General features: G+C 40.9%; 1 protein-coding gene across 3 annotated transcripts in view; it reads right to left on the bottom strand.

The window, feature by feature from the left end:
* Window positions 1-16,195: 16,195 nt before the first annotated feature.
* LOC142391842 (fibroblast growth factor 14-like) overlaps window positions 16,196-23,121 on the bottom strand; it is a 63,142-nt gene continuing 56,216 nt past the window's right edge. For all 3 annotated transcript variants that reach the window (XM_075477992.1, XM_075477994.1, XM_075477993.1), the window contains exon 5: window positions 16,196-23,104. In XM_075477992.1, the coding sequence (XP_075334107.1) occupies window positions 22,956-23,104 (149 nt within the window). In that variant the 3' untranslated portion in view covers window positions 16,196-22,955. The remainder of the gene's footprint in view (window positions 23,105-23,121) is intronic.

Below are 23,121 nucleotides of genomic sequence, written 5' to 3'. Positions count from 1 at the left end.
TATTTAAAGCCAGATCTCTGGGAGATATTCAAAACGGGGAAAAGACAAAATAATTTTTTAGTTGTGAAAGAGTCCACAAGACAGCGGGTTAGTTCATCCGCATGCGGCATAGAGACATGACAGTGCAGTCTTGGCTGGAAGCTGTCAAGTTATGTTCACAGCCACAATATACAGCAAGATCAGGCTACAGAGACTTTTACATTCTGCTGTGGTTGATAGTTTGATGGAAGAAGTTCAAATCTGGCCTCTGAAACCACTTTGTTTCATTGAACACCTGATGTTAAAATGAGGGATGTGCCAATAAAGGTGAGGTACAAGATCTAATGGATGCAAGTTGTTGGGTTGCCACAGTTGAATTTAGACATTCAAATATAGAGTTATGGGAACATGCACGGATAGAGTTTTTACAGTGTTACTATTATCATTACTATAGCCATTTAAAAGTGATTCATGAAAAAAGTTCTAGTTTAAACTGAAGCAACCGGGAGTCCAAAGGCGCAACAGATCAACTGGAAAGCCATCCAAAGAGGTTGAGTACGGAGACCCCAAGGCCCTTCTTTAGACCTGGTTGGTAGTCAGTAGGGATGGATAACGCCAACATGACAATGCCTCACTCAGGGACTGTGGTGATATCGGCCCACTCAGCTGCTGGCCCGAGGGGAAATGACAGTGGGATCAAGGGAGGTAATGACAATTCCCAAGTTTTTGTGGCTGCTGACTTGGATTCAGGGACAGGGAAGTTCATCTGACAGTCAGCTGACTCAGATCCAGGGATTGGCTCAGGAACAAATGAAAAGGCCGACTCTGGGGTTTAGTCTCCAACTCAGACCCTAAAACGTTCTCAGAAACAGCAGGTACGTTGTCTGACTTTGGCTCACGCTTGTTCCTGGTGTGGGTAAGCTGTTGCAGGGGGACTCGGCCATATAGTAAAAAGCTATTTATGAAAAGAGAAAAAAAAAGAGAGAAAAAAAGAAAGTAAAACTATAAAAAAAAAAGGCAGACTAACTGGATGGAAAGAGCAAGAAGGCACAGGTGAACCAGATCAAGCAATCAAAAAGGAGGGAAAAAAGAGGAGGACAGGAAGTAAAACACAGCAGGACACACAGCAGGACACTGGCTTACAGAATAAAGTACAGAATGAGAATAGCAATGGCAAAGAGGAAACTAATCGGTTCATATTCTACTAAAACACCCTTTTACAGTACCCGAGTGGCACGAAAAGGAAAAAAAAAACCTGATGATAAATCATATAATCACCCTTATGTTCCTGTTTCGCTTCTTAATGTATAATTGAAACTATGATAAAGTTTAGTTTCCACTGCTTGTATTTAAACATGTGTTCTAAGTAGTGTAACAGTTTGGCACACAGACTCTATTCATATCATCCTCACACTTTTGAAAAGTCCTTGTCGCGATCTGTGTGTTACAAAATCCTCCCTTTGGTTGGATTTGTGCTCTCATCCTATAAAGGGAGCACCTGTGACATTCTCACTCCCGTTTTGCTGCCTGTGGTTTAAAGTGTGTTTACATATGATAATGATGCTGTCTCACTGCTTAAACATTCCTGACGAAACGCATTGGACCAATCACTTTCTGAACTCAGCAGGTGTGTTACCCTCCAAAAGGTCACGAATTAGACTGGGAGAGAGGGTGTCAGCGATGGCAGGAAAAATGGGCATCGTGCCTCAAGAGTCCGTCTTTGTACAAGCATCGGTCAAATGTGTCAGCGCAATATTCTCTCCCATACCAGATGCATTTTCAGTCGTAATTTCGCAGCTCTCTTATGTCTGACTGACTGTGGATATCCATACCAATACGGATGGCATCTCATAAAACGGCTGTTGAGATTTATTGCAGTAGAGCTGCAGAAGTCCTGGACGAACAAACATCTGCAGACACGCCATCAAACCAGTGTCATTTCAGTTAATGTGAGCAAAGGCACACAAGCTCGAAAGATATTTATTCTGCTGTGATGGTCAAATGGATTCATGGACACATTAAAGGATGAGGAGAGAATCATTTATTGGAGCACTGGTATTCATTCTCATGCACAAGACCTCCACCGTCAGTCATGAGGCCTGGTGGGAGAAGCTGTCGGTGGACTGGAAATGCCACAACGTCTCCTCTGCTGACAGACAGCACAGCAGGAGGAGAGCCAGACAGAGGAATGTGGTTTGAGGCGGCTGGGTTTTAAGCAAGCATGGTACAGTTTCATTGCTTCCCCACCGTCTTATTCAGCGTGGTGGATGACACTTATGCACACGTACGGTATTTTAAGAAATAACCTTAAATTTAAACTTTTATATGTCTTGCATAGGAGTTACTAATTAGCATGCGGTAAAGGATGAGGAAACACTTGTAGTATCTTAATCATTAGCGGGAATAAAGAAAATGAATCAAGGCAAAAACATCTTTGTCTCAGCTTTCGGGAATTACAGTCCATTAATTACATTTCCACCATTTACTGCTATGCTTTGGGTTCAGTTTTATGCAGCAAATGTTGGCATGTTACTGAGCTAAATTTTAAACGTGTTCAAGCTCTTAAAGCAATACTATGTAACATTTCTACCTTAAAATAACAGCTTGAAAAAATTTGTGCAGCTAGAATGAGTTTTAATATTACGATTGGCCTGTCTCCTATGCCCTTCGGGGGTCTGAGTTGCAAAAACTGCGCTCTGTAACTTTGCTGGACCGGCCCGGTAGCGGCCCGGGAGCTGAGCGGAAGTACTTCGACTTGCTTTCTGGCACACCTACCGCAAAAACAAATAGACCCCTCTCACGCTCCCAGGTACATTTGATTACTCTTACCTTCTCGGTCGACATAGCTTGCACCTTCTGACTCCTTGCCGGTTCGTCAACAAACGTGAAAAGTGAAAGTGAAAGGGTGTTGTATTTACGACAGTGTAACCGTACATTACCTCCAAGCCTGTAGGGGGAGCTCCAGAGTGGGCTTTTTAAGAAGTTACATTGTATCGCTTTAAACGTTTGCAAGCATAGACATAATATAGGTAGACGCCCCATTGACTGCTTCAGCCCGTTGCCGTGACGTAAAACGTCGCCGCCATATTGCTAGGGGGGTCATTTGGACCAGAGGTCTGTCAAACAAGCGCAAGTTGCCGGGAGCATCGTTTTTTCTGGATAAAAATCACGATTGTCTTACATTTTGCAACCGATTTCACTGAGTCGTTTTTACATTCAAGGGTGTATGATCTACGTGGAGTACCCCCCAAAAGATTTGTCTCAATGTTTGAATCTTTGAATCTCGCTAATTAGGCTCTAACCTCCATAGTAGACACATGTGCATATGTCTATAATAATCGCTGATAGACGCTCACTTTTCTTGTACTCCCACAGCTCGTGCACAAATCTAAACTATCAAATTGGTGCTTCTTTAGCTACTACTGACCATCATTAAGAGAAATAGCCTACAAATTAAATAGTGAGACACTGGCAGTCAGTCTGTTTTTTATAGTTGCGTTTCAAATATGCGCATTGAGAAACCACATTGAACAGTGCAATTGACAATAAACAGTAATTTGACAAACCAACATTACAAAAAAGACAATGGTGAACAAACATCAAAACAGCTGCAGCTTTCTATATTTCTATAGCAGTAAAGTGTGCATATCTCAAAATATTTAAATAGTCTAATATAAATACCATAATACAATATAATGACTCAGTATTATGTGTGATGGAATAATATATGTGTGTGTATATATATATATAAATATATATATATATATATATATATATATATATATATATATATATACACAATCATGCTCATAAGATTTTCACATCTAAGCAACAGTGCAATTGACAATAAAAATTAATTTCCCAAACAAAAACTTCTGATACAGAAGACAAATGTAAACAAACATCAAAACACCTGCTGCTATTATAAATAAATACCATAATATTTCAATAGTTTAATTCTAATACACATATAGTAATATAAAATATAATATAATAATTTAAATATGTATGTATATATTTGTATATATAAGCTTGTGTCTAGGCTTGTATCTTGGAGCTAGAAACCTTTAAAAAGTATAGTTTTGCTAAGCCTTTTTCGGCTGCTGCCACTCTGTAATTCCAGTGTACTGAGTTTAGCTATGTGGTGCAGCCTGAGTTTGTGAAATGTGGACACAACCAATGACAACAGTGACAAGTGGTGGTTGTCTATACCAAACTGTGTGTCCTGAATGTGCTCCTTGAGCAGAAACACATCATCTGAGCCAATTTCAGCCCGGACAAACTGCTCTTTTACCGACACACTGACAGCTTGCCCCGATACAGACCGGCGATCTTGACGCAACTGACCCCCTAGCAAGATGGCGGCGACATTTAACGCGACCCAGAGGCGAAAGGGGCGTCTACCTATAATATGTCTATGTTTGCAAGTATCAGCTCGCTTCTTGTGCTCTTAGATCACTGTACTTTCACCTCAAACCTAGTTTTCTGACCCTGAAAATGCTTTTATAATCGTCTGACCTCGTCATTCCTTCGATATTTTCAGTGCCCCCAGCGCCAGAGGGAGGAAGCAAAGCAGCCAAACAGCTTTTATAAACATTATCTTTGCATTTTCTAAAATCTTTTCTGTAAATAGTGGTGTCCTCTTTGGTCGTCACTCATGGAGTCCCTCTTAATCCAGCGTGCAGCCTGTGGTACAGCCTGAAACCAGCACACCAGATTGGTCCAGGTCAGTCAGATAATTAGTCGACTGTCTCGCGTGGCGTTTCTTCTTTTGCTGAATAGTTTTACAGCCATGTGAAAGCGAAGGTTCAATTCTATGGTTTACGAATCAGAATTTTTTTTTTAAATTAGGTAAATACAACTTCAGATGACCAGGGATACCAGCATACAAAACCCTGTTATTATTAGGCAAAAATTAAGCAAAATGCAGAAGCATTTATGCTGATCTGCTCTGTTTGTTTTTTTTTCCAACTTTTCCTTTGGTCTAGTCTGTTCAAAGGATATTGTGATGAAAGTCTTGTGTACATTTATTCAGATGCAACTTGACATGCCTAAGCCGTGCTGTACTGAATGTTAACATTTAGCATGCTAACTGAGGCTTGTAGAGTGTGAGATGTAGCTCTTGGTTCTGATTTTGGTGGTGATCTTGCTGCTACGTCCACTCCTGAGAAGATTGGCAGCTGTCTTGAATGTTTTCCACTTGTGAATAATCTTTCTCTCTGTAGAAGGATGGACTCCAGATAGTTTGCAAATGGCCTCATCACCCTGCTGGGCAGCAACAGTTCTCTAAGATCATGGCTGATGTCTTTCCTACTTGACTTTGTGTTAACACACACCTGAATACTCACACTGATTAAGTACATTTGATTAGCTCACCTGGCTGCTACTTACCCTTTTAATTCCTCCCGAAGAAGTAGATTCTGGCTTAGTTTTTGTTCAATAAATAAGATCACAGTTCTATATATTATGTGTTTGCCTGAGGTTGCATTTACCTCATTTTAAGACCTGATAAGGACCAGGAAATTTTGTATTATGTCTTGATAAATAAAAACTTTAATAGGTAGGATTTAAAGAGGATATAAATTCTTTGTCTTTGTCTTATTGTCATGCCGGTTTTAAGTGAGCGGTTACAAAATCCCAACCGGAGCAGCTTAACAAAGTTTATTTCTATTTTTTTCCCCTTACAATTCAGAGTAATTGCCTTAAAAGCTGCCGGCCCACACATGGACAATTACCTTCTGCGAATGGCTAAAACTGCTGAGTGGCGGCTGCACCCACGGGTGAAATTGTCGAAAGGCCCAATGTGTTTCACACTATGATTAACTGACAAAACTGTCTGACTCATCGGACTAAAAAGCTCTTCCAAACAAGTGGGGTTATTGTGTGAATAAATATAGCAGAAACAGGGGGGGTCAGCTTTTATTTGGTGGTGGGTGGGGGGGGGGGGGGCTTTTTTAGATGTGCATCTGTAAGTCTGTTTGGACATCTTGACCTCCTCTGAATGACACACAATCACTAATCAAATGTCATACTCTATCACCAGTTTCCAAGGTCACCAAACCAGCAGGCCTACTGCACAGCAAAGAAAAACACTTTATTTTTCTTGCTGTTTGTGCTGCAGTCAGGCATTGATCTCCCCGTCTAGCTCACTCTCTTCGCTCTCTGCTCCAGTCCATTTTTCCCGATTCTGCACCTGCAAAGAGGCAGACGGAAATAAAGCAGCCTATCTCAGAAATACCCAAAGGAAGATCTCTCTCCCTCTCTCTCCCTCTCTCTCCAACCACAGAGCCGTGGCTTCATAGATGCCCTCTGAAAACGGGGGGTAAAAAAAGCCCTCGATATGGCTGCTACCTGCCACGGTGGAGTTGCTTTGTGAATGAACCAACATGCCGAGTTACCTGTGGGATCTTTTTGACCAAGCTGTAACCTGCTCCTCTTTTTCATTCATGTGGTGAATGCCTATTGGTGCAGAGGAGACTGCGATGAGATAGGCTCTCTCTTATTATCTCAACCTTCAGAAACAGCAAATGCCGAGCTGAACTCATTTAGCCACAATAGTCGTGACAGCATTTTGAAAAGTCCTCAGGTGGTAATTTATCTCTTTTTGCAGGCGGCACAGAACACACATTCATTCATGGTGGATAAATTGTCAACAAAAGCTGCTGAAAGTCTGTTCGCGCTCACTAATTGCAAAACAACACCCGACTTCAGATACAGTCTATTAATTTAATTCTTGAATTAATTGAAAGAGACGTAATGAAACAAATATTAACTGAGTTTCCACTGTTGTCCTCCTCGCGGTGACCAGTCCCAATAAATTGTTCTGTGGCTGAACCCAAGTGCTGACCCCTGCTCGTTCAGCCGTCTGGATCCTGCTACAGTTACAGCCGTGCACCAACAGGACACTCAGCAGGACTCCCAGCAAGCTGGTGACATTTAACTGGCAAAGGTCTTGGACTTGTGGTGGTGGTGGTATAAGTTTATTAAATGCTGCTAGATAGAAATAGAAATAATAACGTGAGATATTCGGTTTTTCAAATTTGGAACATACTGTCGGGTGTATATTTTTGTATTTTGCATTATTCTGGGTGTCAATTAAGTTCTGTAATCAGGCTTTCATCCCCTTGGAACTGTTCTGTTTCACTTCAGCTTTCCACCACAACATGCTTTCAAATGTGAATTAATTTGGCTTTTTAATGTGTTGAAATATTCATAAACTCAAGGGAAAAAAATGCAAATGAAAACAGAGGAGTCCTACGATAAACACCTAATACGCACACGTTCCAGATGTTATTGGTTAAGAAATCAAGCAGGCCATGAATAAGATCCACAAGAGACTTTAGAGACTTTAAAGCACTCAAAGTCGAATGAGTGCAAGACTCTTATTAGTAAGCTGAGAGCTGATGAAGCAGCTCAATAACAGAGGATTTGAATATTCCAAATTTTAAAAGGACATCTGTGTGTATTTGTCAGATGAGAGCTAGTCAGGGAAATCCCATTCAAATGAAATGCAATATTTATGAATTCTGATATTGAAAGCTTCTTCCTCACTTCAATATTAAACCTGCCGAGGTGCCCTTCAAGATCTTATGATAATCCACTTCTCCCTTTCTCTGTTTGCCCCATCTGCCTGTTTAATAACATCACTCACACACAGATATCCCAACATAAAGCTGGTGCATGCTCTTGTGTTCTTAAAAGAACATTTCCTCACTTTTCTTCGAACCAATGCACTGTTTGTACTGTGAGCTCCTTCAGCACAAAGATCATCTCCAAACAGACATGGGTAAACTTTAACTCAATTCAATGTCATTTGGCAGCTGTGTTGGCCAGTAATAATATGCTTTAACCTTTTTGTAGTAATGCATTTGAAGCAACACTTACATAAAATACGTTATTTACATTGGTATTATGAGATGATAACAATCAGGGAGGTAGCACTGATTCTGAGCCGTTATTTTAGCTTGAGCTTCAGATGTAGAAGAAGTGCTATTTCTCCACGGCAGGTTTGAAGATTTATCTGCTCTTACACCATTTGAATGGGCATTTGAATCTACTGAATTTGAATATATGAAACTGTGGAGAATGAGGAGAGGAGGAGGAGGAGCAGGAGAGAGGAGCAACAGCCTGAGGTCGGTGAACTCGAGACAGCGAAATTACCTCCACTCAGTCTGCAGCGAATAGCTCCACTCTTGAAACTGCTTTTTCAGAAAAAAATGTACTTTCATGTAGGATTTCTTCTTCTGTTAGAGTGGCAGCAGTTAGCCTGGTGGAAGTGCAAGGTGTGCTGTAACGACAGGACTGTTTATGTCCGTTTGTGCCACAGTGAGCCGCACCAATGGGTGGTCGGTTCTCAGGGCAGACTTCCTCTACTCTCACCCACATGTGGACTGTTGTCCTCCTGCAACCACTCACCTCCCACAAGATTTCAGTGCCCTGCTTCCACTCGAGTCAGACTTTAGATCCTTTCCATAATGATGTCACTCTTATAATGACAATATAAGTTGCAAAATTCCTGCAGAATCACATTGCAGATGTTTAGTCATCTCTGGCTATAGTGTTCTCAGTCAAAATGGGTACAATTACAGAGATTTTTGTCAATATTTTAAAACAACTCACACAAATACATGAACTCTAGGCATTTTCTTTTAATACAGTAAGTTCACCAAGTGCCCCTGTGCCTTTGAACTTGATAGTCATGTGAGCCTTGTGCGCCTAAAAGAGCAAAGAATTGAGATACTTGAGTGTGCTGAGAACATTTTGAGATTACTGCAACATCATTTCACGACAGCAGTTTAACACTATGTTCACTTAAATCTGTTTTTGGAAGACCGCTATTTGGCGCCTGTGCACTGGTCAAGCTCAACACGATGCCGCTCCACAGAGATGAGAAGTGACGCTTGAAGTGGACGTGATTGCTGTGAAAATCTCCCGATGACTCACTGCTTTTGAGCGTGTGTTTGCACCAGCCCCAGCATGGCCGGGGCGTGTGTGGAGAAGTCTAAATCTCGGGAATTGGATGTGTAAATACAGTATATCAGTGAGATAAAGCAGTTGGGTGTTCTAATGTACTTTGCATCTGCAGAATACTGGGGGGCAACTCAACACAAAAGAAATCACGTTTCCTGCAGCGAACACAGGAAAAGCAAGTCAAATTATGCTGGAAAGTCACATTTACCTTTTATAGCAGAGGTTATATTCAGTTGTTTGCTTCCCTATGGAATAATAATTTTCACTATCTCTTTCTGCTCTGCCCATTTTTATGCCTGTTTTTCTCAGTTCGCTGCTCCTAATTTGCATGACAGTTGAAAACAATATTGGCAAAGCAGCGAGACAAAGGCTGTCTGTGTCTGTAATTTTGTTCTCTTTTCTCTCTTTCAGAGCCTCTCAGATAATGAAATGTGTCAATGTCATGAAAGTGTGTCAGAGACAACGTTTCCAAGCCTCTGTCCAGGCTAAAATCAGGAACAGATTTCAAGCACTTATCAACACACTGCAGTGACACCACGAGAAAATATCACATTTATGAAGTGAAAACTTACATTCAGTAATTCTCCTTTACAGCAACATGTGATCTAAAACGATGAAGAATTCAAACTTATTTAGGCTCATGTGATTGTTTTGGTTTCTTGCAGCACATTTGTTGCTTCAGTTCCCATATTTATTGCACTGCAGTTGAAGTTCAATATCAGAGCATGAATTTTGGTCATCCATCAAGCTGATGACACAATCTGAGACTGCCTTCACCAGGGAACTACAGCAGCATTTGCCAAACTAATAGCTTTAAACTATCATTTTGTACTATATTCAACCAAAGCTTTTGCTAGCTCTCAGTGGACTGAAGGAAATCTAAAACGTACTTGTTCAGGGAAATGTCACACATGGCTCTAGGTGAGAATGAGCTAAAACAAACTCACACACTGTCACCCTCTAAAACAACGTCTGTCTACTATTTGGTGCAAAGCTGGTTGTAAACATCAACTTTTTTAAGTTTTTCAATAAAAACCAACTGCCCGCAGTGCTCCACGGCAACACCTCATGTGCTGTTAAAGTAAATGAGAATATAAAAGCTCCAGGGTTTTCAGCCAAAACACAGAGCTCAGACATGACGACAATTCTTTGTAGAGCCTGAGGGGAACTGCTCAACAGCTTTTTGTTTTTTTTTGTGTGTGTGTGTGTGTGTTTGTCACCGTGAGCAACACCTTCAATATTACATGTATTCGATCGACTGCTGACAGCAGTTTTCTGTGCAGCTTTTATTCAATTTGCAATTATAAATGATCCATCACAAGAGAATAGCTGCCAAATACAACCAAACAGGTACCTAAAGTTTAGAGCAATTTCCATGGCAACCAATACACAGATCACTCAAACATGAACTATTCTCAGTTTTATAATATCCTTCCTTCAAAGATCTCTTCATTCCAACATCATTACAGAGGTAGCTCTAAAATCCGCTTTCCTGTGATGCTTTATTGGTTGCCATAGCAGCCAACGGGTATCTGTGGTGCCAGGCAGAATGGGCTCTGATTGGCTAATCACTATTCAAACCGTGTAATATTTGTTACCTCTTTGCGGTCTATTGCCGTACAAACACCAACCTTGTCAGGACTAGTGCTGCTCATGGGTATCGAGCCAGCGCCCAATAAGCCTGAATGCCATTTCCGATGTGCTACTTAAAGGTGGGTATAAAATGTGTATTGAAGTTAGGTTAATGGCAGGGTTAGACATGGATTGTTTATGAATAGTTTAATGATTGGGGTTTAGATTTGGCTGTCCATAATCATATGAATGCAAACCGAGGCGTAGTCCTTAATCTCATCCTGCCTTCACTAACCCTTCTTTTGTCGTGAAAGGGAGGAAAGAAGGATACATATGGTGAAAGAAGGTGATGTGACAGGGGGAGAAGAAAATGTGAGAGGTTGGAGAAAGTGAAGTGAAGAGAAATGGAGTCAAACAGGAAGAAAGCAAAGTGAAGAACGAGTGAAAACAACTCTGTGACAACCGTCTCCCTGATCTTAAATTCTTAGTTTGAGGAAGTATGAGCCTGGACGTTTTTTCGGAGCCTAAAGAGGGAAAAAAAAAAAGATGTCAGTCAAATGGAAATCAAAGAGTGGAAATCTGAGTGACTGTAAGCAGCCTGCTTTCCACGGGGATATAAAGACACTGCCTTACATGATGCTATTGTGCAAAAACTTCTTGGGGAGAGGGGGGGTAAAATTTAGACGTGGCCCTCTTGTTTCACATCTCTCGACAGATTGGAGATGCAAGGTTTCATGCGACAGCAGCAATGAGGGACAGTGCAGCTTGAATTGGCCATGATTACTATGAAAACCATCCGCTGTGTGTATGTGCATAAATGTGTGTGTGAACTGGAGTGCCTGTTGTCTTTGATGATAATGAGGCAGACAGAAACAGGCTCTCAAGCAAGCTCTCAATGCCACCTCAAACGCGCTGCTGCAGCATGGGCAAACCGTTTATGTGTGTGGGTGAGTGTGGGTGGGTGTGCATCTGTGGCAGATAGGACCCCAAAAATCTCAGCTCGATACTCTTTTCATGAAATTAATCAAAAAAGGCAGGGAATGGAAACATTTTGTGCCATGTGATAACAAAATGTAATTTTGCTTTTTGGCTACAATTGGCTGCTTTTTAATGAGAGATTACTGTTGAGGGATGTCGCTTTGTGAATAATGCAGTTTTAGGGGGCCAGGGGGATCTCATGGGTTGAGCCTAAGTCACAAAGTTCCCTTTTTACTCCTTCAGATATTTATTCTAATGCTGATGAAAGTTAATACAGTGAGAATACCCTCACAGTTATGATGGCCCCGAGGTACAAAACACAACAGTAAAAGCAAAATGATTTCACGTAATTGTGTAAAACTCGCAGTTCGTTTGTACACCATGTCATTTACGTGCATCTTAAGCTTTGTGTGTGTCTTTCTACGCCAATAGAAAGACACATCAAATGGTTTAGGGTTAAATGTTCAGGGCAGAACCACACCCAAAGAGTCTGAAGCCGAGCAAAAACTGAGGAAAAGCTGACATCAGACACTTACCAGTAAAACCATAGGGATTAACTGCTGGAAAGCTAGTCACAACAGAACAGGTTTTGTGTTTGAACTGTCCACTCATGCACAATGTAGTCCACCATCTAGTGAGTCAGCCATTTTGTAGTGCTGTTCAAAGCTCTCATTCCCTACACAGTGCATCACACGCTATTGTAACGGCTGTACACATCTGGAGCTACAGCTGATGCTTGCTAAAGCTAACACTTGAAGCTGTTATTGTATTTTTTTTTGTACAGTTGAGAATAATTGGGGAGAAAATGGTACTCCTCAGACATTTCAACCATGAGGTGGTTTGTGTGTTTTTGTGTCCGAGATGGTGGATTAGAGAAATTGTAAGTAAAATATGAATGGGTACCAGACCACAAAGCTTAAGTTTTTCACTCAAAATAGGGAACATGTTGGAAACAAAACCAATATAAAAAAGGAGCATTAAAAAAAGATATTCACATTTACAAAAACTGTTTGAGGCAAAAAAAGAAGAGCTTTTCAGAAAACCTTTTTCAGAAAATTCTATCATTTTACACAAAACAAGGGTCTTTTTTGTGATGTTGTTCTGCGTCACAGGGCCTGTGTATATTGCAGCCTTTATCCTGCTTTCTCTTTTTTTGAGACAACTGCCAAAAATAGATATTAAGGTGTGAATCATGTTTAATTGAAGGAAAAACACGGGGCTGTATTTCAACCCTTTACAAAGCGTCCATCTTCATGTCAGAAGCTCACAGACTGAGATCTATATTTTGCCTCAAGTATTACATCCTCTTGGCCTTTGTTAGCCATGTTCAAATAGGGCCCCCAATCGTGAAAACATTGCAGATATAAAGACATAAAAATGACACCTCAAGATGTGTATGTTTTTGGTTTCTTTCTATCCTCAAAGCAGTCTGGCTGCAAACCTTTAAAAGAAATCCTGTTAAGATTCACTGCACGAATGTGGTGATCACTTCATTGTACTGAGGTAGATCATCCTGGAGAGGCAGGTGGTAAGAAAGGGTTAAAAGACTTATCTGGGAAAGATACACGTGCAGAAAAAAAATGCCACAAGTTAAGGAAACAACTTGCCAAGATACGATCTTATTCTTACAGGATTTTAAAAGAATATTCCACGGGCAGAGAAACTCTTTATCAAATGTCCACACAGTAACCATTTAAGCCGGTTCAGACACACGAACATGAAAGAAATACAAATGAGCAGCTGGATCTATTCTTAAAATCTCTTTACTCATATTAAATCGGTCTAATTGACTTTATCTGCAGCGCGATTAATCAAACAGTGCAGTGCAAAGTAGAAAAGTTCAAACTGAAATTTATGCAGATATATTAAGCCTCTGATCTCAGTATGATGGTAATGTATGAGACTGGAAGGGAATTGGTGGGGGAAAAAAAAAAAAATGTCCTGAAGAGACAAAGAAGAGCAGAAAGGCGTAAAAAAATCCTGAGAGTATTTCCTGACTTTAATAAACAAATGAAACTTGCATTAGAGAGATTTTGTTTGAGAGCAGTTTCTCTGTTCTACATATCCCCCCTCCTCACTAATTAAATACTGTGTTTCTCTTCAGAGGTACACTTCATTTATATTACATTTACATATGCAAATTTCAATCATATCCACCTAATTACAGTATTTGCTGGTTCACCTGTCACTTAGAGGAGGCCAGGCGAAGCAGTGTGGGTGTGTGTGATGAGTGTTTCTTCCTGCCTGTCAAGCTGCCAGTCTGTCTCTCAGCTGTACATATCTGCCTGATAGTGGGGCTGTTTAATGCTGCTTCCATCTTGCTCTGCTGTGTGGAAGCCGACTGATGATGTTTCCCTCTGTGTGTCTCTGTCTTAAAGGTGGATTTGCAGCAAGGCAAAGGAAGGGGGGGGGGGTCCCCTGTTGATCCTGGTTTGTCGCTTGTTTGTTTGCTGTAATTTGATTAAGAATAAATTTGTACCAAATTGTAATTCTTGCGCATAATGTTCTCGTCTCTGTTCTTGCGTTTCTCGCACCTCCCTGCACATCAATCACGTTGCTTTGTGAACCGAAAGCTCACATTTTGATCAGTAATATCAAAATGCGTTAGTTTAATGAAATCGAAAAAGATTAAGGGCAAAATCCTGGATTCAAGGCAACAGCAGGTGATTTACAACATTTTTTTAGGCTTTGTAGACAGATTTGTTTCCACACTTCTGATTTGCTCCCCTCATTTCTAGTTTGTCCCAGGAGTCAAATCAACAACTTCTCCATATAAAACAACACAAGATGATCTGGGTGGACTTGTGTCCTTGGTTTTCGTGTCAATGAGTGATGCAAAACAATACATCAAAACCAGCTCAGCTGAGTCCGACCCCCCAGAAACACAACTGTTCAAACAGCAAAAAAAAAGACATTTACAGAAATTCAAGTAAAAAGATTATGTTAAACGGCAGCTAATGAGTGATTCAAGACAGAATTACAGCTGGCATCTTTATATAGCTGCTTGCTTTAAACAATGTTTTATCCTTGGAGAATAAATGGGGTTAGTAATCCAGCATGATGGTTGGTTTCTGTGGCTAAACACAAGATATAGTAAAGCAGATAAAGTTAGTCTGCACTCGAAATTATTTGTATTTCAATGTAACAGGATACATACACAATGCTCTGGGAATGGTACAGTTACGGGGATCAAATAAAACCCATCTCACCCGAGTGCGTGTGAGTGCGTTCCTCTTGCCTCATGACATCATCACTTCCTTTTCGAGGCTGCAAACCAGATTTCCAGAGAAGTCGGATGTTTTCTAAAACGTGCTGAAAACCTCATTTGTTTAAACCTTTATTCAACAGGCTCAAGTCTAAAGAAATTATTTTCCTTTTCTGCTTTTTTTCCCCACTTCTGTGGGAATATTTGACGCAGCAGACAAATGAGAAAAAAAAAAGACTGGACAGACAAAGAAAGACAAGAAAAGTTAAAAAAATAGAAAAGTAATGGTATGACAGGTGAGGGTGTCAGGATAGGATATAAAAGCATTTTTATTTTTATTTTAAAAAGCATCAACTAAAGGGTCGTGGCTCACCACTTTATGCCACATTCCACCAGAGAATCATCAGTAAGAGACATTTGCTCCCATCGAAGTGGTGTTTTCCTGTTTTCTTCCAGGAAGTCCCCGGTTATTTCGGCAAGACTACGCCAGACCTCATTTTGTATGACTGACAAACGAGAGACAGCGAGTGCACACAGTTCGGATCTGTCATGAAAAGCAGAGTCAGACAACAACAGCCATGGTCATGTTGAACAGTGGAAATCCTGTGTTTAGGGAAAATGGATTCCTCTGAAAAACTGTGACTATTAGGGTCCTCAGGTCAAAACAATTAAAAGGTCTAATTAGAAGGAAGGCATCAAATTTTTTATTTAAAAAGTTGGTCGGTCAAGACACTGAAGCTCATTTCCTTTGTACCCGTCTGTTGAATAAATGTCCAAACTAATTGACAGATTACAGATGAAAGTTTTTATTGCATCATAAAACATTTCCCAACCTTTCTGGATGTGGGTTTTGTAGATAAAACTAAATTCATGTTGCTTCCCAATCAGTCCTCTTTCATTTTATAGAGAAAAACCCGACACTTGCTGCATCTTTTCTGTTGCTGCAATGGACTTTAAAACAGCCTGTTTTTAGGTCAACACAAATAATGGACTTTCATGAAGGGGGAATCAGCTTGTATAAGACTCTGTGTGTGTGTGTGTGTGTGTGTGTGTGTGTGTGTGTGTGTGTGTGTGTGTGTGTGTGTGTGTGTGATTGCTAATTTTGAACAGATTTAAGATTCTGCTTCAGTTCTGAGTCAGTGTGGGAGCACAGGGGTTGTTCGGTTGAATGTGTTTGTCTACTCTGCCTGACTTATTGATCCTTTATCTGACCAAGGTTTATGTACCTTAGAATCTAAAGCCCATCACTTTGAAATATCAGCAGCTAAATTGCTGTTTGCTGATAAATCAATGGCGCTGTCCTTGGCACTGAAGCAGCAGATAGTTTTGGGTTTTATTAATAGCATCTTTACTCTGCCTTTCTGTTAGTTTCTTCTACAATCTGTGATATTCTCTAAAACATTTACAACATATTCTTAATTCTGGGCATTATGTAGTGTAAATTATCTAATATGTTGATTGGATTAAATAAATTAGCCCAGCCACACCTCATTTCTATAAATCCTTTATTCAATATCATTGTTTTCTGTGTGTATACAATGGATTGGACACAAACTGTACAGTGCACACAAACTGTTTGCATAATATATATGTAAAGGTAACTGTACATTTACTGACAGACAGAGTATTCTCCTTTAAGTTTGGCACCAGTCACATTTGGCTTTTGGCTCATAGCTGACATGGTTTGAAGGGGGAGGATACAACACTCAGTGGTTTAGTCTATTTAATAATTACTTTGTGTTCATGCTAGTTTGAAATGATCAACACATATATATCAGCATTCTAGACACCCGTGTCCACAAGCCCTGTTGCAAGACTGTCATACCCTGTATCACGGACAACATCTGGATATGTTACTCGTCGTCAAAGGAAGATGGTTGAAAATGCGATCCCTCCTGATGGAGGGAAGTCATCTTTGTGGCTTAAGAAACCAAAATCAGGTAGGTGCTTGGTAGTAGAGTCAGGATTCTTTCGGGCCACAAGAGCTCCTTTAAGTTAAAGTCCTTACAAAGCAGTGAAAAATCAACACCCACACCACAATCTTTCACTTTAACTGTAAAGACCTTCTAAACTATTCTTGTGTCTAAAAAGATTGTCTACCTGCGTCACCATCCATCGTGTTATATAACGAGGAACAGATTTGACCTCGCTCCTACACATAACAGCATCTACAACAACGTCCTGAACTCTAATCATGGTTAAAAGAAGACACAAGGATTTTTAAAAGTTGCTTCTTCATGCATTTTTTAAGGTTTTTTTGCACATTTCCTGCTCTCAATCAGCAGAAATAAATGCTGATGCTGTGCTGTCAGTATTTCCTATTAGACATGCATTAGTACAACCATGTTAGTAATATAAAGTTATTTTGATTCATTCTCGCTTTGCCTTGTTGTTGCAAAGATGGATTATGTTCCCAAAACAACAGATCCTTGCAAATTGTTCCCGTTACCACTGAGAACCAAACTTGTTTTGATGGATTTGTGAAAACAAATAAGAGCATCTCCACCTTTGCAGACCAATACCAGGAATGAGCCAAACGCTATGTTCTGGTGCTTTGCTGCAAATGTTTGTTTTGTTTTCCTACATTACCACATGCATTGGCCCCCCCATCATCATCATCATCATCATCTTTTAAAAACCATGCAACAAGTGGGAAACAGTCCAAATGGAGAGGAGGAGGAGGAGAAAGGGGTTGTGAAAGAGAAGGGAGGAAGGAGGGAATCTCTGGCTGCATGATTACACAATGAGCAGAGAGTGAAACCTAGCATAGTTCCAGTGAACAGAAGATTTGGGGATCAAAGGATAATTGAAAAGTAAAATAGGATGAGGAGTGTGTCTGCTTTGAGTGTGTGTGCGTGGGATGAGAGTGCTCGGAGAAAGAAACAGCTGGGAGGACAAAGCTGTCTCGTTTCAGATTCAGATGTAATAAGGCAGTCTTTTGAAAGGGGAATAAAGCAGAGGAGGGAACAAAATAAGAAAACCTGAGGGAGACAAGCTACATCATGAGTGCTAACCATTACATGTCCCTGTGGCTCTAAAGTGCACCTGCACTGCAGTGGTCAGGTCACCAAAGCCTTTTTTGTCTTAATACGCTTAGTCTTGCGTCCATTTTGGGCCCCCTGACTTCTGATTTCAGAGCCACAGGTCACGTCAGGTAATCTACGAAGGCTACATGTGTACCTGCCATGAGAGCATACATGTGTGTTGAAATTGAAAGTGACCCTGGTTGATGTGATTACTCACTTCTAAATAAATCAGCTGCTGTTTTTTTTTTGCACAGAGCTTGCTGCAAGATATTTTATAATTGTAGCCTGGGTACCTGGCTAACCACCAGCGGAGAGAAATCTCTCAGGAGACGCCGACGGTAATTGTACCTTCGTTGTTTGAACCAGGAGCTACGATTACCAGCCTGGAAACACTATTGTAGAATTTCTCTGGTCAGTAGCCAGGAAACCGGGCCATTTTCCATCAACTATCTTTCATTTCAAGCATATCTCACAGATCTTTTCAAATTTCTTTTCACATGATGGGAAACCTACTGTGAACCTAACTGTGAGCCTCTTTTGATTGGAGAGAGATTTGGTTGCTTTGCAAAGTAGATTTTTTTTCCCCTTCTGCCAGCAGTGTACGACAAATTAAAATGACTCATTGAAAGCAGTTGCTATCCTGGAGCCTTGTTACCAACTGTATCCCCGAAAAATTTGTACAAAAGCATCACTTTCTACAGTGGCTTCCTGATAAGTTACTGCTTAGACACGGGCAGCTGAGACAACACAAGATACATTAGAATGAAAAAGTTGTTCACATACCTGATTGTCAGGGCTTATTTTATACTTTTTTTCTGCCCCTACGTGCGGCACAACAGTTAGTAAATAAATGTTACATCCACATTTCTTTGACGTGAGACGAGCACAACACCAGACGTCTTTCTCATTAACATCATCAAATGTAACATTAGACAGAACGGAGCTGAAGTTGACACTCTCCAGCCACCCTGGATCTCACATCTTGACCCCGGCTCAGGATGAGAGGCACTCACATCGCTTGGAATCATTCGTGAATATTTTTCTCATGGTCCAAGAGTACTAACACATTTTTTTTTCGTGCACTTGTAGAGTTTTTCAGTATCAAGATCACAGTATGGTGAGCGGAAATGTAAAAAAAAACTGGCTTGTAATTTGCGTTTTTTTCTTTCAAGTCAGCTATTAAAGGCCAAAAGATAACATCTGCGACTACATTAGCCTGAACAAGTCCAAGTACTCCTGTGTGCGGGTCAGCCACATGCAAATTTGAACACGAATACAAGAAACAGCTAATGAGACCAAGGAAGGAGAGAAAAACATTGTGTATACGTGAGAAAAATCTCTGAAATGTCAATTAGAAACACTGTATACTTCCTAACATCCTACCTATGACAGAGAGAGACAACACTTGATGTGCAGCACAGACGCATACCTGTTGCTGAAGCTGGGGATGCTGCACATTTGGGCTGGTGCTCGTTTGATGTCGAGCATGAATCACGCAGCCTTGATTTTTTTGTCAGCAGCAGCTGCTTTCTCTTGTTGTTCCTTTGTAGTTGTGGCAACATCAGCGGAGGTCATTAATCTTCAGCAAACAGGACAGTGTTTCAAACATCTGATCAAAATTCAAAGGAGTCATTTAGCCCCAAACAGGGATTCAAAGCAAGAGAGAAGCACAGTTTCTGTTCATCTCCGCTTAAAAGCAGACGCACTGTCTTCCTGAGCCTTATTGAATTTACACATTTTGGTGTGTCTGCCTCTTTGTCACTGACACTAATTTGAAGTGTGGGGATCACAGTACAAATATCTGCTCAGCGATATGACTGAGGAGCAGCGATCTTCTGGAGGAGTTCATTGGCGTCTAGTCTCGCGGTCAAAGAAAGAAGAGTAAACAGAAAGTCTGATCTCAGAACAGATCGACTTTCACAGTGAGAGCACGGCATAACGTTTTCTACCTTAAGTTCTTCACGATTCTCACAAACCTGTTTCATGACCGGTTTAGTCAACACTGAAATCAATGGGTACGATGTGTTTTTGGTGGTTTTCATTGAACTCGACAGAAACCCCATTTGTTACGCCCTCAAGTTACAGTTTTAAAGGCCAACGTTCAGCCTGATCTCAAGCCACTATGTGTAAATGTACTTATATATACAAAGATAGGGGGAAAATAACTAGCTACCATATTTGTTAAAGAATTGTAAGTTGATTTTGAGCTACTTTTAGTTTTACTTTCAAATAGCATTAATTTGTACCTCTAGTCCACAACATGGTCACTATGGTTAATTTTTTTATTACGATTTTCAATAAAGAACAAAAAAAAAATTCTTAAACTTTTCTGAAAAAGAATAATTTCAAGGGTGATGGGGGTCCAATAAGTTAAGAGGATCCAATATGACACGTAGAGAGTAAAAAGTGGGGAAATCTCATAAAGTGACTTGTGCTGAGGAATGTTTTTATTTTTCCATTCATCATCTAACGACACAGCAGAAGGAAGTTAGAATGAGCTTCTTATTGAGAAACTACACATGAAATGTTCACTTTGAGGCATTGAGGCAGTAACAGTCTAAAAATGTCATATTTAGATTTTATACATATATATGGGTGTGTGTACCTTATGTTTAGAAGCTAATCACTTACATTATAATTATAATTTTGGATCTTTGGTTAATCTTGGTTTTGTTGTGGCTGTTTGAAACCTGTTAAAAGACTGAGAATAATGTATTTTTACATGATTAAGTTTGACTGTTAAACAGTTTTTCCTCAATTTTCAGTTCAGGATTTTACGGGCAGGTCTAAAATCAGAGTTCCATGACGCAGGAGGGCCAAAGTGGAGTGAATATCTGAGGCAAGCAAAAGCCAACCGCGCCCCCTGTAACATTACAGTCTGACGAGAATGCATTAACTTTGAACTAGCCACCAGTGCCATGTAACTGTGCATATGACAACTAGCTAGCTGTCTGTTCCGGCTTCGTTACAGAAATGCAGCCTCCCTTGATGCCAGAATTAGCAGAGCTTGGGTTGTCTACTTTATATGCAGAGGCATAATGAGATAAAGAAGAAATTGATTAATTATGTGAATAGTTAAGCAGTAATGCAACAGCACTGCAGAACTGGCAACACACCAACTCAGAGAATCAGATTTAGGGAGTCAGATTGAGGGCATAAGTTATCCATCTTGTACAGTGGTTGTTACAGAACTGGATGTAGAAATACGTACCGGAGTTTCGCTCTGTGGATTCATTTTGTTAAGAGCCAGTGCTGCACTGCAGTGGTCAGACTGCTGCGTACAGACTCTGAGAACCAAAGTGTCTAGAGTGACGACATAAGTGGATACTCTGCGTGTTGATTTTCTGCAGACCTGCAGTGATAGAGGTAAGGATTAACGCCACCACCCGCCTCATTTCTCACCTGGTACTATTAAAAACTTTTATCGGAGAAAGAAAGGACTTCAGGTTACACTGATTCACCCCACCGATCACCAGGTTTAGTCTCTCCTTCCCCTGCTGGTGTGATCAAGCCCTGCCGCTATCTCGGCTGAATCCTCGGCAGGACATTCCCCGCCGTGAAAACGTTGTTGATAACCTTGTCCACAGCTGTAGTCACAAAATATTTAGTGTCGGAAGTGTGCATTTGTGATCTCACATATAAGCTGTTGGGCTTAGTTAATACAAACTCCCCTCTGTTTGCCCCTTAAGTACGGTTCATTGGAGCTCCTGTGACCTCTTCATCAGGGTCTTCAGTGGACATGCCCCCAGCATCTCAGATCAAAGAGCACTGCTCATTTTTTTTTTAAATGATTTTGAACCCTAATTTTATTTACTTGATTATAGTTTTTATAATTTACGTCAGGTGAGGGGTTAACTAAACCTTTTTCTGTGATGTAACAAAACAAATGCAGATTTCTCCACTGCTTTAAATTTTCTAGACGAGCTGAATACAACAAATGATCTTCAGCAACAAATGTGGACTGCAATTACTCCTATTCAGACTGGCTAATAGTTTACAGGAACTGGAGGATTGGGGAAGATTTCAAATTTCTACACAAAGTGGCTTTAACATCTCTTTCCCTGCTCACTAAAACCCTCACTCCTTTTCAAGTAATTGGGAAGGCAACAAGGACAAAAGGGGCTCTCGTTACTCAGAACACCATTTGAGCATGCTAAACCCTGGTCTACCATGTCTGCTACTCTGTGTAAACACTGACTGCTACAGCACCGTGCTGCTTGGACACAGCATGCCTCAGATTCTCACCTTGTTGCTACAAATTTTGTGGGAGATTTGTGGGAATCGTTCCGGGTCTCTCCATCTGTCGACTGATCTCGTCCTTTCCTGAGCTACGCTTGTGTAAACTGTGTGAAAATCATAGGACTCAAAAGAACAGAAAGAGGAAAAAGGCTACAATATAAGAATGTAGCTTTGTGTTTGCAGAATAATTAACAAAGAGATAAAGGAAATGTCATGTTTGAAGCTTTATGGTCTGAAATACTGACTGACACTCTTTATAAGAAATACAATGAGTGATCACAATGAGGGAGTTGGTGTTTACCTTGTTTGTAATGCACTGAGCTCTTTCCCTTTTTATTGTAAGTTAAGTCCAGAACATCCTGTTCTAAATGTTAATTTATCGATGACTAAGCTTACTCTGAATCATCAGTGTCTGGTGTTTAAAGCGATCTCCTCACCCAACGTTTGCTGATGCTTTTAATCTACCCCAAGATCGAATCCGAGTGGTCGATTTTGAGTGGAGGTTATGTGCGTGTGTGTCTGAGGCGTCCAGCAAGCAAGCATACCTGGAAACAGGAAACGGTACTATCAGGCGAGGGGAAAAGGGGCCTCATTCTCACGGATTCAAAAAATATTAAGTGCGAGCGTGGAATTTTTTCAGCTTTTTGTTTGTATCGTTTATATTCTTTAAAAGTCCTTCTGTCTCACATATGAAGGCATGCCACCATCCCAGTCCAGAAACGTATGTCTGGCAGCAGCGTGACTCTACCATCTTCTCTTCCCACCACCAGCTGCAGAGCAGTCCCGCCGGCACGGCCCCAACAACACAGTCCGTATGGGAGAGATGAGGTGAGGCAGGGCGTGCGGCCCCACTGCTGTCCAGTCAGAACTTGTCGCTGTTGTTTTTTTTTGTTACCTGTGGTTGCAGTTTTGTTTTTGAGAGCGCAGCAGTGGGGCAACTCTGTGGCTTTTCCTGGCCTGGAGGGAGGTTGAAATGAGGGGTGAGGTTATGTCCCCTCCTTGTCGGGTTTGCTGACCGGTTTGCCGCCATTCATGACCACAGGCTCACAGGTTGTGCTTTTGGAAGGCGGGCCCCCTGCGAGTTTAGGCACCGCCTCTCCTACATCGTGCAGCGATGGCTCCCGGTACATGGCAACTAGACAGGGGGGGGGA

Source organism: Odontesthes bonariensis, chromosome 11 (genome assembly GCF_027942865.1).
Source record: "Odontesthes bonariensis isolate fOdoBon6 chromosome 11, fOdoBon6.hap1, whole genome shotgun sequence".
NCBI lineage: Eukaryota > Metazoa > Chordata > Actinopteri > Atheriniformes > Atherinopsidae > Odontesthes > Odontesthes bonariensis.
This window is presented reverse-complemented; position numbering and strand designations above follow the sequence as displayed.